Consider the following 20,175-nt stretch of genomic DNA (forward strand, 5'->3'; position numbering starts at 1 on the left):
ACCCTTTCAATATGGCAGTGTGCTTCATCGGAGTGCTACCGCTGTACGGAGCACAGCTCCGAAAAGTATGCATATCGCGCTGGTGTGATCGATGGGCAGTATCACCCTCATGTCGTCTAAAGACGACGCTCGTACACACAAGTCATCGTGCGGATGTCGTCTATAGATGACGCTCGTAGAGAAAGGGTTAAGTTGCGATTTGGCTGAGTAGATTGTTCCGATAATAGCATATTTATAGTGATAATCGCTGATGGTTACCACTGCAGTGGCCAGAGTGTACAATTTCGTGAAATCAGGCGAAGAAGCCACCGTTTCAATGAAATAAAATCCGGAAAACTTTCATGTTTGTCACTTCCAAAATGTGGCTATATTTGATTCCATTAATTTAGATGTTTCACAACTGTTACTAAATTTTAGAATGCGTTGTTTTCTGTATGCTGTAAGCCTGAGGACGTTTTCCGAAATACGATACATGGACGACTGAGACATCTGCTAGTTGTATGGCCATCTTACGTACAGATTGATTAGGTTTCGACCGTTTAACTATTTTCACCATATGTAGGTACATATTTTACTATACAGCCAGTCCATGTCAAACCGATATACTGGTTCTCAGATTTTCGTGAAAAGTGATAATTTTGTTCTTTACTGCAAACCATTAGACCAATATTTTTCTATTTTTTCATTAGGGTGCCCATTTCCATTTTAGTGTGGACCGAAAAATCAACTTTTTCCCCTTTTTCCAAATATGACTTTTTTCAAAAATTCATAACTTTTGAAGTACTAGACCGATTCTAATGATCGACACATCGAATTAAAAGCAATAAACTAGTCTTCTTTTAAAAAAATATTACACTTGCAAAAAAAATTAGATTTTGTTTTTGTAATTATTGATTGTACAGGTCGGACTCGACCATCCGGAGACTCGATTATCCGGGATTCGAGTATCCGGAATTTTAGACTCGATTATCCGGAGTATTTTATTTTTGATTTTCGGAAGTTTTGAACAATTTGTATAATAATTCTATATTGAATAGCTAATATGCGTATCAAAAGAAAGGGCTTGACTAGTAGAATGCAAATCCAAAATGGCGGCCATTACAAAATGGCGGATTGCATATTTTCTCAGAACTCCATCAATATGGGTATCAAATGAAAGGGCTTGATTAGTAGAACACAGTTATTTATGAAAAATGCAAATCCAAGATGGCGGGCACTACAAAATGGCGGATTTCATATTTTCTCAGAACCACATCAATATGGGTATCAAATGTGAAGGCTTGACTAGAACACAGTTATTTATGAAAAATGCCCAAAAATGTATCAAAAGAAAGTTCTCGACTAGTAGAACATAGCAGATAACGAAAAATCCAATTTCAAGATGGCCGCAGTCCCCAAACAACTAATTACTTTTGAATGGTTTCATTCAGCTTGACCTGTATGTTTGTTTATGTATGTTTGAATGTTTGTTGGGTTGTCCCACATTAATAGAAAATTGACCCCTTTTCTGTTGAATGATTGATCTGAAATTTGGAACAAAACATTTAAAGCTACTGTCATTATAAAACTGCGTATTCCATGATCTTGAAAAATTCAATTTGGCCACCGCAAAAAAATGGCTGAATGGCTTGATTGGGAGAATACACTACACTATGAGCAACATAAATTCGAAAAGGTCGCCGCCACAAAATGGTCGACTATGTATTTTTTGCAATCCCCTCAATATTGGTATCAAATGAAATGATTTGACTACTAGAATACAGTACAGGTCGGACTCGATTATATGTGATTCGATTATATTCCATTTTGGGACTCGATTATATTCAGTTTGGATTTTTTTTTATAGTTCAAATATGACTTATTTCATGAAGAAATGTAACCTTTCAACGTTAAGGTGAAGTTTAAGTGGCTATTACATGTACAGTGGGGTAAAAATCGTGATTTTTGAAGATTTTGCTTGAATTTTCACCAGGAATTGTTTATAGAATAGAAGTTGTGCGTCAAAGAACAAATTGTGGAGCGGTTAAAGAACCTCATTTTAATTGATAGAAAAAATCTAATTTTATATAGATTTTTAGGATAAAATTAATAATAACACATTCAAAAATAATAACTTTTAAGTGTTTCACTTCCAAAATGTTATTAAAATTCACTAATTTAGTTGTACTACTATATCCTGTACTAAATTTTCAGACTTTTTAATGTATAGTCAGTATGAATCAACAGAGTCCGAAACAAAAAAAGTTCTGTAACTCTGTCATTGTTGAAACTCGAACGTATGCGTAGGAGGATTTTTTCATCAAATATGATCGTCTATCACCTCCTGAGAGAATCTGGATAAATTATTTTTTTTCATGTGAGAAAGGTGTTTTCTGACTTTAAGGGGATGAATCAAAAATCAAATTCCTCTTTTATTTTTAGAAAACCAAAAATACATGCAAAAAAAAAACAAATAAAAAAAATGTTTTGACTCGATTACCCGGAGGATTCGATTATACGGAGTGAAAAAAAAAATCAATACTCCGGATAATCGAGTCCGATCTGTATTTGTTTTTTATAGTTTACAAGGTCTCGGGACCAAAGGCGCCATTATTTTAAATATTTTTTCTTGAAAGCTGAGGTTTTTTACATAACATATCTAAATATCAGAGAGGTGTTTTTTTTCGTTTATGAGTTATGATTTTTAAAATTTACAAAGTTTCCAGATTTCGTCAAATATTTCTATGCGACTATACTACATCTATGCAACTAGAATCCAATTTCTATGCTAGTGGGGTATTTTTCTAAAGAAATCAAACTCATTGGCTTCAAATTGATATATTGAAAAACAAAAACAATCAATAATTACAAAAACAAAATTAATGTTTTTTCAAGTCAAATAGTTCTTTTTTAAAAAAGACCAATTCATTACCTTTGATTTGATATGTTGATCATCGGAATCGGTCCAGTTATGAATTTTTGAAAAAAAAGAGTTTTTGGGAAGAAGTGGAAAACACGATTTTTTGGACCACAACATAAATATTAAAAATAGAAAAATAAGGGTCTAATATTTTGTAATAAGAAACAAAACTACCGCTTTTCACGGAAATCTGAGAACCACAGTATCAGTTTAGCATGGAATGGCTGTAAAAATTGTTCATGGTCATAAGCTCAACGGAAATAACCCCAGAGAGAAAAGTGTAATGCCACAAAGGCCTACAAGAAATACGCTGGCGCGGAGAAAAATCACAGTGGTGTAAATGCCACACAGAAAAAAGCGTCGATGCGCCGTCGGAAGCGCTATTAATGTCACAACAATGGAAGCCTCATATCAACTGTCTCCGCTGCCTGGTCCAACTGTACAGTGGAACAAAAGGAATACTCTTTTGCCGAAAAGACTATTGTGTTACCATATGTACTTAGACAATAAACATGTACACGATCAAATGTACACATCTACATGGCCACAGATGAAATGCTAATGAGCCAAAATAAATGATCAATTGGATTAAAAAAAGCTATTCAGAATCTATCTATAAATAGCACATTACACAATTGACATATTAGGCGTAAGAGTATTCCTTCTATACCATTGCATATGGTACATTACACAGCAGCCATTTAGGCGTAAGAGTATTATTTCTGTTCTTCCATTGTCCAGTTAGACCGGACAGCGGAGACAGTTGATATGATCATTGATGTGTTATTAATAGAACACCAGCCCGATGTTTCTTGCAGAGCAGAGCTATTGTATGGATGAATTGATCTTATTTCGACTGTGGATCGATCTCCATCGCTGATGATTGTCGCGTGGACGTAGTTATTCTGTAACAACACAAAGATGGTCAGTTGAGAGTCCAGAATTTTGAACTCACGATCGATCGTTTACTAAGCGAACGCGCAACTAATGTGGCTACGAAGACCTCCAAAGCGTTGTCACGTCACAAAATCAGGGGTACCAGGGGGGGCCAACTTTTGAACATTACGGGCGACTAATTGTTCAAATGTTAGGCTGCGGTTTACTAATGTTGACTGTATCAAAAAGTCATTAGAAAATGAATATAGTACTAGAGAACTGTCCATCAGATATAATGGGTCCTATTATGCAAATTGAATTGAACTGTTGATCCGATCCCTATAACTATCACAACGAGCAAATTTTAGTATTTTGTAATATATTATAGAATAGAATCTTATAGAATCTTATCGAATTGAGATCTTTCTCGAACGTCATGTGTTGCCAGGAAATCCAGGCCAGCCCTACAGGTGGATTCGATAGGGTCCCGTGTCCCAACCCCATGAAGGCAAGGAAGATGAGGAATTACTTGAAGCGCTATCCGAATCATTCGATGTAGGACGTGGCCAAGAAGGTCAATTCTTCCATATGGTTCGTCCAGCAGACAATAAAGCGGACAGGACTTCATGTTTTCAAGGTAAGGAAGGCACCTAACCGAACCAATAAACAGAATACGGTGGCCAAATTCCGCACCAGTAAGCTGTACCGCGAGTGGTTGATGTAGCCGTAATGCATCGTAATGGATGACGAGACATACATTGAAAGTGGACGCCAAGCAGATCCCCGGCCTGAAGTTTTTCGTCGACAAATCCCACCTGGATGTACCGGGGTAGTTCCGGAGGAAGCAGGTCGACAAATTTGTCAAGAAGTACATGGTGTGGCAGGCGATCTGAGGGTGTGCTAGATTCAGCAAGCCGTACATAACAACCGGCACCCTCAACGGCCAAATATATAAAGAAGAATGCTTTCAGAGCGCCTGCAGCCCTTGCTCCGGTCTCGTGAAGATGACACTCTGTTTTGGCCGGATCTGGCATCGTGCCATCACGCGAAACCGCTGTTGGAGTGGTACGAAACCAACGATGTTGTTTTTGTGCCGAAGAAGGCAAATCCGCCAAATTCGCCACAATTTCGCTCAATAGAAAAAATTTGGGCGATTATGAAGGTCTTTAAAAACGACCAGGATTTGAAGAAGGAGTGGATGAAAGTGTGTAAGAAAGATGGCACAAGTGTTGAATGGGTAGCGTGAGGTCCAAGGTGCGGGAATTTAGTCTAGGAGAGGAGGTTGAATAAACCAACTTCGCAAAAACATAGCTAATGTGTGTTTATTTATTCAAAAATATTCGATTTAAAATGAGTTTTTGGTGATAAAATGTGTGACTTCTCATTGGAATGTTTCCAAGTATTTTCCAACGGATTTGGCAACATGAGGACGAGCGTTTCTCTGTCTTAGAATTATTTCCTTAGTCTTCTATTCGGTTTGTGGTCGTTTTTCCTTCAGAGTTCAGCTCAATCACATCAATTGAATTCAATTCGTTTCCCAGTGCTGGTTTCGTCCAGTCTCAACAGCTCCTCATAAATAACACCAAACTGGTCCCACCAAATACATAGTCACAATGCGATAAGAATTTCTCTATTGGAAAATTGTTCATTGACGAAAAAAAGGCGTCCCTGGGCATCAAATCATAAGGAATCCAAGTTCCTGGTATTTGAATCATTCCGAACACGAGCAATCGCTGGGAATGGCTTAGCAGATAACTTCTAATGCTTCCTGCGTTTGGAACGGTTCCTTGTGCGGGGAGAATGCTGTATTATGCCTTCTAAAGTATGATAACGAAGTGGTAATTTGCGATTCGAAAAGAAATGAAGTCAGACGGAGAAACATCAGGGAAAACCGGTTCCAAGATATCTGTTGAGCGCTGAACGAAAATTTGTTCCAAGCTAAATAACAGATCACGCTGAAACTTCACACCAATGTTGAACACAATTGTGCCAACCTAGCGACTGTGTAATTTTGACAATTCCTTCAAGCGGATTTTATGAATGATGAATTCACCACCATTTTCCCTGACACGAATCGATAACACAAACTACATTTCAATACCTTAGTCTTCTGGAAACATCTGCTCAATATTAGTTGAAAAGTGGCAAAAAACAAAAAGTGACGCTAGTGATATATATTTCATCGTGCGACTTATTCGAATCGAGACGGAGCAAGATCCCTTATAAAGAACTTTCTTCTAGCAGACCATTTTTTGCATATGTTACTGTAAACACACCCCTCTTACGCGTGCGTGAGAAAATACATACTGTCTTGCGTCTAAGTTTGCAGAAAATCGTAGCTCGAAGTTGTTGGCCATCAAACAGTTCTGCAGAAAACGTTAGATCAACCAGACAGGATTTAGAATTGCATCATCAGTTGTAGTAACCCTATAACCGGTGAGTGGTGGCACATGTCTAGCGACATTGAAACCATATAGCGGTACCCTCGTTGTGACCTGTTCGTGAATTATGAAGTTTAATGTTTAAATGTATTTTTTTCACAATTATTCGAGCGCACTCGCGACTAGGTGGCGCGTAAATACTTGGAAGCATTATATACCGGGAAAACTAGCAATGGTTCGCCAAAAAAAAAAAATATTGCGTGTCTAGCGTTATGTCAAATATTGATTGTATCCGTAGCAAACAAGACAACAGAATTAGTCGTGATGTTCTTAATGAATCGAAATTGCATGATGGTAGCAGTTATTTGAGGCAAACGAGCTATGCATGAATGCAGCGTAATTGGGACCATCGACTCAGCCGCAAACGCTTTACTGGTCTTTATTTGGTTCTCAGAAAATGAGAACGAAATTGATCATTTATATGTACTATGAAAAATAATGAGTGTTACTTGTTAATACGTTACTATATAGCTAGCCTTGAACCTAATTACTATTTTTTATTTCAAAGATATTTATATGAATCGTATATCTTCCTTCTAACAACAAATAAGTAGTTTTTTTTTGTTTTCACTCACAGCCATACATTTACGATAGACTTGGAATATTTAGTTCATTGAGATTTTTACCAAAAGTTTGATCCAATGAAAACAGGAAACACACAGTAGAAGAGTAGCGTGACATAAAATCTCCTTTATAGTAAATAAAATGTCTTTGGATAGTATTGACTTGATATATCACAATTACAAATTCAAATTACCCACCAGTTAATTGACATACGCCAGAGAGTTTGATTTATACATATCAGCAACAAACATACCAATGATATTTTTCACTAGAGCTAACTCACAATTGTAAATGCTACCAAACGAGCAATGGGTCAAGACTGCGTGGCTATAGAGCTGCGCATATCGGTGTAACACTAGTGAAAGAATCTGGTATTACTTTAATCAACATATTTATTAACAATTTCTTTAGAAACCTGTTTAAATACTACGCTTTTAATGGTTCGCCCGTTTTCAGCTACTAGAAGCGCATAGATAATAGCAGACAATCAGTCAACACTAACGTGCACTTTTGTTGATCGGGAGATCCGGCGGCTATACTCCTTTAGGCGTTGTACATTCAGAATCAACTCGTCGTAGCCAATCATCTTCATGGCGATGCTTTTCGGAGTGCGGCTGACAGTGATGAGCAATTGCTGTTGCACCGAGTTTTTCTGGTAAATGATGAGCAGTTGTTGTTGCTGCTGTTGTTGGAACTGCTGCAGTGCGGTCAGTCTCCTGCTGCGTTGTGGCAGGTACAAAGCACATAAGAAGATGCATTCACACGGTGGTTGTTTTCAGGACACGCACGATTTATGAGGAATTTATATGGTGTTCTCTTTGTGACATTCGAGATCGAGGCTCAGCGTGAAAGGTATGCTACCGACTGTGCTTGAAATCTCTCTCGCTGATGGTGTTTTGTTTATGCTTGCATTAGATTCACTTGCATCTGGCAAATGCAGAATCATCGTGTCTATAGTGTTCGCTCATCGTGATCCAAATTTAACCAAGAGTTCAAGTGTAATATATTTCCCACAAAACTGATTTCTCGCATCTGCCCAGTATGTAGCTGTAGACAAAAGTTTTATTTCTTACATTTATAATAGTATTATTTCAAATTATGAAAATTCTACTTTGATGCTCGGATGCATTAGTGAAGAAATTACATGAATCTGTGTGGCCCACCTACTCTACCTAATTGGAGGCTCACGTCAGGTATTTGTGTTCTCTTTTAGCATGCTAATTCCATTGATTCAATCATACGTAGTCAAAACGTTTCGTTAATTTGGTATTCTGGCTTCACCTCCGTCGTAACATACTGATGACGACAAAAGATTATAGCCACTTTTTTGAGTAGTCATAACGAAATACATTTGGGTTGCATTATTATTTTTTTCCTGCGGCCGTTCAATTGTAGAAAACGTTTTCAGCAATCAGCTGATCCTGAGTATGATGATGTGTGTCTTCATCATTTCAATATCATATCATTTTACATTTGCTAGGATGTTCGCGAGCCACACGCTCATGTGGAGCGGAAGAGAAACTATACTTTATTGCTGAATGATCAGGATTGATTAAAATTCCTATCCACGCAAATTTGGACCAAAATGAGGCCACCCATAATTCGAAGTTACAAATTATGATATATTAATGAACGAATCTAGTACGAAGATTTATCAGCGATTCCCATACGCAGAAACCGACATCTTGGAGCCACAATAAAATAAACATGAAACAATAATCGTGTGAACTTGTTGCGCTATTGTTTCACAACATTCGATCTTATATTTGTCAGGATTTCAATACTTGAAAATAATGCAGTTCTCAGTCAACTCGTCTAGGGGATTGGTTTCACTCTCTCAATTGAACTTTGTGGATGTGAAGATGTTCGCTAATTGAGCATTTTCGCATATTTAATTTCCCTAAAATAGTGTAGACTGCCTAGACCAAATATGTCTGAAAAGGTTGAATTTTGCAATATGAAAGTGGTGAAAAATCTTCAACAGAAAAAATGAGACTAGCATAGATTTGCTAATGTGTTGACAGTCATCACCCATCGAATAATGTACATATTAAAATGCAACTGCTCGCATTTGGCGGGAAAATGTATTTATTTTGATGCCTGTGTCTGAGTAGTTTGCAGGACATTGTTGGATGGGGATATGTAGAAAGCTGCAATTTAATTGCTTACATTTTTCCTAACATAATAACTTTTTAACCAATGACAAAATGTTACTATGTCTCATGACTATAAGCCTTGCTAACACTGCAAAATGCGCATATTCAAAAATTAAAACTCTAACAATAGCTCCTCTGTGAACAAGTTTGAATGAAAGAGATCAAATACAATTGATTTTTTGAGATTTAATATTTCTTTCGTCGCCTAAAGCGATGTTACTTAGTTTTCTGCGGGGCCCAATTTGCGCATAAATTTTTGAATGAAGACCAATCTTAGTTCAAAGACAACTTTTAAATGATCTAGCATTTTTTTTATTTGACGACGAACTGACAACAGAAACACATGTCGAAGTCATTTTATATGGGTTTCGCTAAAAACTGTAATATTGTAAAGGGTGTGTCACATCAAATTGCATCACGGAAAAAAACGCTGTAGAAATTCGCCCAGTAGACCGATCCTTTTGAAAATTTTAGACAGTAAAATAAAAACTATTAAACAACTTTTGGCATTTTCTTGCCAAATTTATTCATACTTCGAGCCCAAGCCCGTATGCTCGCACCTTCCTCTTTACCCCGTCCATAAGGTTCTGTACAACGTCAGGTTGTAGTTTTTTTTGAATAGAAATCCATTTTCTCTTGAAGTTCGCCTCCGATTTGACAACTTTTGGGTTCTTCCGGAGGGCCTGCTTCATAATCGCCCAATATTTCTCTATTGGGCGAAGCTCCGGCGCGTTGGGCGGGTTCATTTCCTTTGGCACGAAGGTGACCCCGTTGGCTTCGTACCACTCCAACACGTCCTTTGAATAGTGGCACGAAGCGAGATCCGGCCAGAAGATGGTCGGGCCCTCGTGCTGCTTCAATAGTGGTAGTAAGCGCTTCTGTAGGCACTTCTTTAGGTAAACCTGCCCGTTTACCGTGCCGGTCATCACGAAGGGGGCGCTCCGCTTTCCGCAAGAGCAGATCGCTTGCCACACCATGTACTTTTTGGCAAACTTGGATAGTTTCTGCTTGCGAATCTTCTCCGGAACGCGGAATTCGTCCTCTGCGGAGAAGAACAACAGGCCCGGCAGCTGACGAAAGTCCGCTTTGACGTAGGTTTCGTCGTCCATTACCAGGCAATGCGGCTTCGTCAGCATTTCGGTGTACAGCTTCCGGGCTCGCGTCTTCCCCACCATGTTTTGCCTTTCGTCGCGGTTAGGAGCCTGCGTACCTTGTATGTACGCAGGCCCTCCCGCTGCTTGGTCCGCTGGACGAATGAACTTGACAAATTCAGCTTATTGGCGACATCCCGGACCGAACTTCTCGGATCACGTCTAAACTGCTTAACTACGCGCTTGTGATCTTTTTCACTGACGGAGCATCAATTTTTGCCGTTCTTCACCTTCCGGTCGATGGTTAGGTTCTCGAAGTATCGTTTTAGTACTCTGCTGACCGTGGATTGGACGATCTCGTTCGACGACATTTTTCCAAATTTACGAATAATTGACAGTGAAGCATGGCCAACGTGATCTATACACTCTTATCTGATTATAAGCGAAAGCTGAAGATATAATTCCTAAAAATTAAATTTCTACAGCGTTTTTTCCGTGATGCAATTTGATGTGACACACCCTTTAATCCAAATTGATAAAAAGTATAGTATAAATATAATAATATGGTTTTGATTTTATGATTTGTCTGCATATCCTATAGTTACATTTAGGTGCCTATTCTATCAAATTCCTTTAAAAAATACTATTCAATTTGAATGAGTGTGTCAGTGTCACCCATATCTTGGTGACGAAGCGACGAACGTGTTAAAAAAATCTTTTCCGACTTGCACTGTGGTCTCGCGTATTCTAGAGCCTGCCTATCTAAATACATTCAAGGCGTGCTTTTCGGCATAGAAATCTCAACTAAGTACTAATATAAATGATGCAAGTAATACTTAAGTAAAAAAACGTACACTTCTCGCTCCTTTAACTACTTCTCTCCCTTCATCCCATCCTCCAGTAGTAGTCAAATACTACGCTGAGATGGCGGAGTTTCTCTAGAAACGTTAGTGTCATTCTAAAAGAAAACGAAAATGTAAGAACAAGAACAAGGAGAAAAATAAGAAAAAAAACCAAGAAGTAGAAGAAGCAAAAGATGAAGAAAAGAACTCGCCAAGTTCGAGCAGACAAGGAGGTCTTTGGTCTGGAGATATCAATGTTTCAGCTTTCGCTTTGACTAGAACCCTTTATTCCTTTGGTTACGCATCTCGCAGGATGGGATATTTCAGTCGGATACGAAAGTATCACTGAAACGTGTAAAATAAATTATGATGGAGAGAAACGAACGTGAAAATTCGCTTTCCAGACGGGTATTCGGTGAGATGCGGAAATTTTAACCTATGTCCCATAAGGAGTACTTTACTGGATATGAAGAGATATGCCAGCGGAAACGATTCCAAAAAAAACTCCGCCATTACCGACCCTTCTCCAGCAAACATTAAATCGTATAACTTTTGCACATGCTAGGTCGCATATAAATTCGCATCAAATTACAATCGTATAAAATATCAATCAAAGGATGCATCATGTGTATCCGAAATCGTATGCAATGCGAAAACACGATGGAAGGTCTTTGGCTTCCCATCGCTGTTGATTTGAAGCTGTCGTTTTCCACGTGAGGTCTGATTGACGCATTATTTCTCCAGCAGCAATTTTGTAATTTTCCATAAATGGTCAACGCACCAACTGTATGACACTGAATCCATATAAGAGCTTCACGATCACTTTCTATAGAAGGAAAGATTAAGTAGCTGGAATACTGTTCAGCGAATTGGAATTCCTATTAACCTGAATGGAGTCAACAGAATCGGAGCCGTACAGAAGTGGCCTGTTCGGTTCGCTCTAGAGCGTTTACCATGTTTCAATCCTCACTCAGTGGCATACTCATTTTCCCATACATTTGTCTGTGCATTCGCGAGATATAATGTTCAAATACTATTGTGGATGAGGCGTGCGTAAATTGGTCGCTCGAAATGCAAATGCAGCGTTCATTTGTACGGATAATGTGGAGAAAGGAGATATTGCAAATTAGCCCCGCCCGTTCATAGCTTATTGGGTATAAATAAGAAATAAATCATTCACGTTTTCTAATACTCAATCTAGCTCCAACTAGCAAGCAGTCAGCAGTCTCTTCTTATGCTGTTGTCTCACACAACGGTTTTCCTCGATACAAAGTTCACGCAAAAACGCTTTGGAGGATCGATTTTTTTTTTTAAACAATCGGTCAGAGATTGCGACAAAAACGCATTTCGTCGACATTTTAACATCACACGCACTGGACTCAGGTGCTGAAATGGTTCAAAGTCTGTATGCTGTAATCTTTGGAGCACAATAGCTAAAATTTTTCGCACGCAACCCGTTTCAGGTGGAAGCTACACTCATGATGATTCATGAAAAATGCATGTAGAGGGATTGTAAGAAACATTTCTTCAGAATTTCTTCAGATGGAACCGACTCTAAGTAAAAATATTGACTGCAATCTGACTGTATTCATAAAAGGCGCTAAGGATGACGCCCCGATGTTCACCTGACCACCCGACTAAACTGTTATAGTAATTGAAAATGATATCTAAAGACAAACACAGGGACAAGGCACCGGCCCACCAACCGGAGCTTAACACCTACACGGCCAATAGATGTTTTAAAGATCACTAATCGTTGTACAACAGGATAGTATTACAAATATTTTTTCCTTTAGACTCGAAATACGGCGGGACAATCAAAAATGGCTGAAAAAACGGTACTGTCCCGCTCAAAACGGTACGTTTGGTCAGTTATCAGTCGCTTCTAGTTATGAAATCTAACATTTAACATGGGCCATGATTTGGGTTACAATTACCTGTTTGGTGAATTGATACAGATAATCTAACACGATACAATTCAGTAAACTTGTGATTAGCGACAATCAAGCTAGGGATAAGGGCCATAGCATTTCTGCTTCCCGATAATCGTCGTGAGTTTATTTACAGAATGTTGAACGATGAAACTAGTATCCAATCAAACGATTACAATTCATAATGTTACGTATAATTCAATACATGATTTATGATGCATACTGGTATTTTATCTCATATCATGGAAAGCGGTATCGGTGATTGTGTAGAAATCCTAATCTCACCCGTCCTGGATTCAAGTTAGGACCATTGGACATAAAAAACGTAAAACGGTCACGTAAAACAAATTAAACAGATACTGTAATATAGCATCCCCTACAGGGAAACATACAAATGCCAATTGTGTCCCCCACTGAAGATATCCTTGCTGCACAGTTCACCTCACATTTATCCCACCGTTCCATTCAAAAATACAGGTGAATCCCGATTATCCGCGAGCGGATGATCCGCGGTGTGGCTTATCCGCGAAAGCGAGTTCCGTAGTAATTCTATAGAGCTTTTCGAAATTAGTCAGTGAGAGGTAGGCACTTGCTCTTTTGATTTTGGTCATGGCCTTCACATAATCTGATCACTGGTGTACACGACCTTACAGATGGACAGTTTAAAGATTTCTGTATTGATACAGCATAGTTTTCATGTTAAAATATCTGTATTTCGTGTTTGCTCTTTTGCAGTCCTTTATCACGTTATTCGCGATTTTGGTTATTCGCGGTGACCTTGCCAGACTATTTCGCGGATAATCGGGGTTCTACTGTATACGATTTATAGCGACTTCTGCCAATATTTCTGTATTAAGTACCATCTATTTATGTGTTTGTTGTTTTAACATGTACTAACACACTATTTTTTTGTGATTGTGCTGATTGAAAGAACATCTTGGGTGTTTTATTCAAAGAAACTCAACTGTGTTGAGAAGATGAAGTATCTTGAAAACGTTTGAGTTTCTTCTTGACACTGAGATTTTTGGTAAAAAAATGCATTGAAAAAAAAAATCAAATGGGTAGCTCATAATAGTTCATTGTTGTAAATGTTCAATTTGTTATACCCTGTTACGTTTCACTCCAAAAACGATGTGGTTTCATTGTGGTTATGAAGCGAGCCACAGTTGGAGATGCGATCCATTAGATGTTTTTGGTCGAAATTGTGTAGAAGCCATATACTTTTGGGATATATGTAACTAAACTTCACCAGATACTCATGAACGATGATTTTAGCCATGCGTATTGAATCTGCTAACTCATGCTGCATGTACCGAGAATTGTTTCAAATCCGCGTTTCTATTTGGTAAATATCAATGTGTGCAGGAATTTTCCGGACAACGCAATATTTTGTTACTGAAACACTTCCCTAGCATTTCCAAGGTTCTTGTAGTTCTCATTTTGTTTTAACTGTGATGATTCGGTAAGTTATATGATCAAGATGATATGTACGCTAATGAAGAAAAAAGCTGCTTATTTTATTTGCAATTCATTGACCGATAGATATCGTGGATATCAAAGGAACCATCAGTCGCCTATGTATGTATAAGATCCACACAATAATTCTGCATCATGATTCATAATTTTAGTCTAATTGCTATAATTACTGGTGTCTACGGAAACCTGAATATAAAAAAATTCATTCATCGTAGGTTTCTGAGTTTTTTTTTTAATTTTCGTAACACGAGGAATCCGAAACTATACATATTGTTGAAAATTTATACAGCACAGATATCTACAATTGCAATACGAATTTAACTCTCGAAATGTTTACCACATTAATAGTTAAGTGCACACGCAAAATACGTTTTTTCAACCGTCGTGATGAGAGAAATTGAAAACCACTTGAATTATGAAATTTAAATACATCAGTATGAGCAACAGTTTGTCCCAAGATATACCTCAGTAATATATCCGTGTCACAAGACTCGGAATGATAATGACATACTTTCATCACCAGGCGAGAAAAAAATACAAGCATAAACAAAACATCGTCTAAATCACAAGATTAACTCAAACAATTACTATTTTCACTGGTGCACCGTATAACACAGAGGATCATATTGCTTCACGATTCATCCATTTATAATCACTGAACTACTGAAACAAATACACTGCACGATCTGCATACAAATTCATTTCTTTGTTTTGTCGAAAAAAGCACGAAAATATCGCAACCATTGTAGAAAATGGGTTGAATTTTTCACATCAGTTAGATACTTAAAAGTTAATTTTCAAAACTATCACTTCATGGACTCATAGCATGCTTGAATTCTAGTGTGTTATGCAGTTTTCAACGATTATCGACATTAGAGAATTCAACTGATACTGCATTCGGGTTAAGTAAAGCTTCATAAAGGGACAACATTTTTAGTTAAATGAATATATTTTACAACACAGTTTGTCAACAACAACAACACATCACGCACTGTTCCATACTTTTACGCGCCAAACGGTATGCGTATGCATCGCCCGAGAAGATGATTGAATTTCACTGGAATTCGCTGCTCTCAATCGCGGATATTTTTTCGTATTTCTTCCGACCACTCCTGGATACGATAACAAAAAATGTAGTGCATCGGCCGACGACAGCAAACTAATTTCACGTTGACGGAGACAATTATTACTGACCACACCGCTGTTTGTACGCTAACTAGCAATAATGTATTACTACAGCTAAGGGTGGTGTGGCGTTGCAGTGACCACTCTAGGACTAACAACATTGAACGACCGAACGCGTGTGCAACTCTCGACTGAGAGAGCCCGCCAGAAACACGCCATTCGAGCACGATCGACAGGATCGCACGCTCATACGCTAATGCTGCCCAAGCTGCTGGCTCACCTAAGTTTTATGCTTTAAACATGCGAGCAAACTCGGAAACTAACAAAACCGCTGCTCAAGCTCAGCGCGCGGATATCGTCGGAAGGGTTCAGCGACAAAGAATCAGCTGAGAATAGTACGGAAGCAGCATCGTCAGAACATCTGAGAGAGAATTAATTCACGTTCACCAAGAGCGAAGATAAAGCCAAAGGTGGATGCCGCACACCGGAGGCATCTTACAAATATGTACGCCAGGTATGCGCGAGTGCTCTCGCTCTCACGTTAGATTGCACTGGAGAAATTTTAGTCATACAAACACATCGCTCTATTGGGTTGAAGCACGGAGGGAAAACATTGTAGAGCATAAACATTGAAAAGGTGAAACGACAAAATAGCCCATCCATGTTATCCTATGTTTTAATGCAATTTTTGAATACAGTGATGGTCAAAAAAATAAAACCACCTGCACGTTCAACATAAAAACTTTTCAATGATCATCGATTCAAAAAAAAAATCAGCGTTTCATCGCTAAAGACAATTTTTCGATGAAACGAATCAACAAATTTTTAATTGTTTTTGATAATAAAATTCTGATATAAAAAACTAGAGGTGGGTTATATCTGAGTATATATATTGAATTATAATTGATACAGAAAAAACATAAAATTCGAGTCTTGAACTGACTGGCCCTGAAAAGGATCGATGGATGGCGTTGTAGAAGCAACTGAAGATTTTTGATACATAATTATTTCTTGTTCTCGTAGGAACAATACACGATATATGTGTCCTTGTATCTCTTCTTACCGCAGCCACAGACGATTCTATATTTGTTCAACGACCATTAATATATGAGGGGCTTAGAATGCAAGGGGTGTAAGTGACTTGATCGATTTTTCTTCATCAACTTTTTATTTAGTTAATAACTCGACTGCAAAAACGTTCCAAATTAAGTTTTCTATACAATCCGATAGATGAGGTTCTGACCTATCTTCCACATTGTCAAATACAGCTGGAAATGTATTTGCAGCGAAGTTATAGCCAAAAGAGAGAGTCGATGTAGAGAAATCGATCAAATCACTTACACCCCTTTCATTCTAAGCCCCTCATATATCTTTGTCAACGCATAAAATCAACAACCCTTACGTGCGACTCAGTATGCATGCTCTCTGCACCTAATGGTATGAAAACCAACGATGTACACAACCCAAGTGAGCTTCCGTAGCGATCTACTCAAGGCTTTCGTGATAATTCAACATTGGCACTGTTGCTTTTAACAAACAATGCGTTTTTTTATATGGAGAAATATTCTTTATATCAAACATTTCGTATTCTCTGCTATTGAATCCATAGCCAATGGCACATTTGTACGTAATCTATTTTTCAGTTCATTCGCCTTTAGCCCTTAAAAGGGCCCTTATGGAAAAAACTGTACTCCATGCACCTTCTTCACCTGTCTACAAACAATTCATTCTCGTTCGATGCTTGTTAGTAAACAGTGTTCACTATACAAGCATCAGGAAGTGAAGTGTGTGGATCGATATATCGTACTTCACTGGAGGCTCCGATTAGATCGGTAACCGAATAGAAACGGGATTGGGAGGGAGAGCATAATCCTTTGATAAGCGCGCGAGACCATTCTATACTGGCGTCATAATCACAACTAAACGGATTCCTGAGCGGGCATCGGCTTACATAAAGATTTGTGTGATTTCAATTACATGTTTTTAAAGCTATGTATTTTCATGCTCTTGAAACAATTTTTCAGATCAATAATAAACAAACATAGAAATCTCAAACATTTGGTCTTTCAAATGAAATGATTACTATATCACTTCGTTGAGCCGCGAAAGAATTATTCACGCTCAAACTAAGGATCGAATCCTCCTCGGAAACACCCAGTGTTAATAATACCCTCCTCCCCGCCAAGTAAATTCATCGATCGATTGCCGTATTCGTGTACATTTTATGTTATAAATGCTCGATATAGTCTGCTCCATATCAAACATTTCGTATTCTTCGCTATCGAATCCATAGCCAATGACACCATTTGTACGTAATCTATATCGAATGAACATCGATAGTTCGTTTTTCACTCCGATCAGATCGACGGCAGAATAGAAACGGGATTGGGAGAGAGATAGCATAGTCCTTTGGTAAGCTAGCGATTGATTCATAATCACAAATAAATCGATTTTCGAGTGGGCACCGGCTTATATACAGATTTTTTTTATATCAATAGTCTGTTTTCAAAGCTATGTTTTATCTATTGAAATATTGTTTTGGATCAATAAGTAACAAGCATAAAACGCGTAGACATTTTATCTTTCGAATGAAGTGGTTTTCATACCATTTAGTTCAGCTGGCAAATAAGTATTAAAACTCAAAAATGTAACGCTCTCGTTTTCGAAACATTGAACTTGTACCCCAGTATATAAATGAAAGATGCAACAATTCACGAATATATATCCCAACATGAATAGATTATTCAAATAACTGTTCTGTTCTCTGTTCAAGTATCTAAATCCTCCACTCATTTTGTGGTTTCGGCAAGAATCCACTTTTGTTGCACCAAATGAATAAACAAAACGAGGAATGTATTCTATTGATTGCATATCCGAGCTGAACATATCAACGGACAGCACGTTTAATGATTGTGTACAGCTTTGAACTGCACACATCGTTTCTTTCTTCCTATTGTGAATCATTGCTGCACAGACGAGTGCAGAGCGATGAAAGATAGATGAAGAAGCGGCGAATGAGGGAAGAACTAAAACGAGAGAAGCTTTGTTGTAACACTTTGTGGTCTACATGAGTGTAAATTGTTTCACAAGTGGGATACTGTTGTCGGTGGTTCTATTGCCTGAAATGCAAAAGTAAATTTTGTTTACGACATACGAACGCAAGATATTGATTTTTGCAAAATTTCCAGAGTGATAAGAAATTGGGATCAAGAGAAAAATCTATTGCTAGAGTTTTTCTACGATAGACACATTATAAAGCTACCTTTAGAAAGGCAACAAATTTTACAATAAAACGGTGTAATCGGACAATCCGAAGTATATAAAAAATAGTTTTGAATTTCACCCAAAAATAATGGATTACTTTTTCCCCAACCTAATATTAGAAAACTCCTTTTGGGTTTCAGTGAAAACATTCATTGCAAAAGACCTATTTAATAGAGTGGAAATATCTTCCAATCATCAAGACAATGTACAATAGATTTTCATTGGTCCCAAAAACTCTAAAATTTTCTGCGTGGAAAGCATTCTTTTTCGTAGGGCTATGTTTCTCATTCCTGTAGTGGGGTGTAAGTTTGAAATTTCGAAAACGAGAGCGTTACGTTTTGAGTGCAAGGTTTTGATCGTTTATACTGGTAATATGATTACTCGAGATCGCATACATAGTTTAGCTCTTCAATAGTCAAGGCCTCTGAGGCCGTTAGCTTGGCTAGCGGCAATGAATGTTAAACACATGCTTCAATAACATGCTAGCCTATACTTCCTTTTCCTATTTACTTCTGCATTTGGAGAAGCTGTTTATACTCTTTCATTTAGAAGAATGCATATGACCGCGCCTTCTAATTCAACGTAGAATAGTCATTTACACAGGAACAAAAGATGAATAAAACTGAGGAGCTGGACTCTTGTCGGTCAGTTTCTGAACAACATTACAACGATGTATACTTAATGTAATACGTCGTATAATACTTAATATAATACGTCGTTGTAATGCTGTCGATATCACCACATGGCGACTGTGACAGGACACGAACTTACAATCTTCGGATTCGAAGTCCGAAACGTAGAACTATGCAATTATATTATGCAATCCATTTGTTTACCACTTCAAATATTATTTTAGAATGCATCGAAATTTTTGTAATAGATTATGTTCTTCGTTACATAAGTTCGACAATATGCCTAGGACTACCAAAATATGTGAACGGAAGAATTGGCAAACGATCATTGTATTTTGCATTTCCCTCTGAAATTATTGCACATCTCATGTTTACGTAGTTCGCGAACCGCGAAAGTTCATTCACCTCTAGTATCTGGAATGACGATTTTCCCAGGCTTCTCAGTTTAAAAGTACGTTTTAGGGAAACATATTCCGGTCTGCAAAACGACAAGCGAGTACAAAAGTACTCTACACCATAAAATACTCCTGACATGCAATATGAAAAGCGGATTCCCCCAGGCACATTAATTTTGAAGTCCGTGTTAGGGAAACACAGCTCGGTGGGAACAAAAATACCCCCGTCTTGCATGTATATTTGCAGAACGGATTTCCACAGGTACATCGATTTTGAAGTCTGTGTTGGGGAAACCGTAAATCGGGCCAATCAAAACTTGGCAGTTAGGGCGTTCCAATAACGCTTGACATTTTACAGTTATTCAATTGTTCATCTCATGAAAAGTAATATTTTATTAATTGCGATAGATACGTTGAAATATTTCCTATCAATTGATGCAAGCATCTTTCCGATCTGTTGAGAAATGTTCGAGTTATTCAGAG

General features: G+C 37.9%; 1 protein-coding gene across 12 annotated transcripts in view; it reads right to left on the reverse strand.

Annotated features, from left to right (window-relative positions):
* LOC129771100 (kinase D-interacting substrate of 220 kDa) overlaps positions 1-20,175 on the reverse strand; it is a 93,024-nt gene that overhangs the window by 33,277 nt on the left and 39,572 nt on the right. Inside the window, exons 1-2 of one of the 12 annotated variants that reach the window (XM_055774429.1) lie at positions 14,741-14,758; positions 7,283-7,665 (exon numbers count right to left, since the gene is read on the reverse strand). The exons of 9 other annotated variants lie outside the window; for them this stretch is intronic. In XM_055774429.1, the coding sequence (XP_055630404.1) occupies positions 7,283-7,372 (90 nt within the window). In that variant the 5' untranslated portion in view covers positions 7,373-7,665; positions 14,741-14,758. Of the gene's footprint in view, positions 1-7,282; positions 9,513-14,740; positions 14,759-15,278; positions 15,652-20,175 lie in introns of those variants that run through there. 2 more of the 12 variants (XM_055774431.1, XM_055774428.1) reach the window with 2 other exon arrangements.

This window comes from Toxorhynchites rutilus, chromosome 2 (genome assembly GCF_029784135.1).
Source record: "Toxorhynchites rutilus septentrionalis strain SRP chromosome 2, ASM2978413v1, whole genome shotgun sequence".
In the NCBI taxonomy this organism is placed as follows: Eukaryota; Metazoa; Arthropoda; class Insecta; order Diptera; family Culicidae; genus Toxorhynchites; species Toxorhynchites rutilus.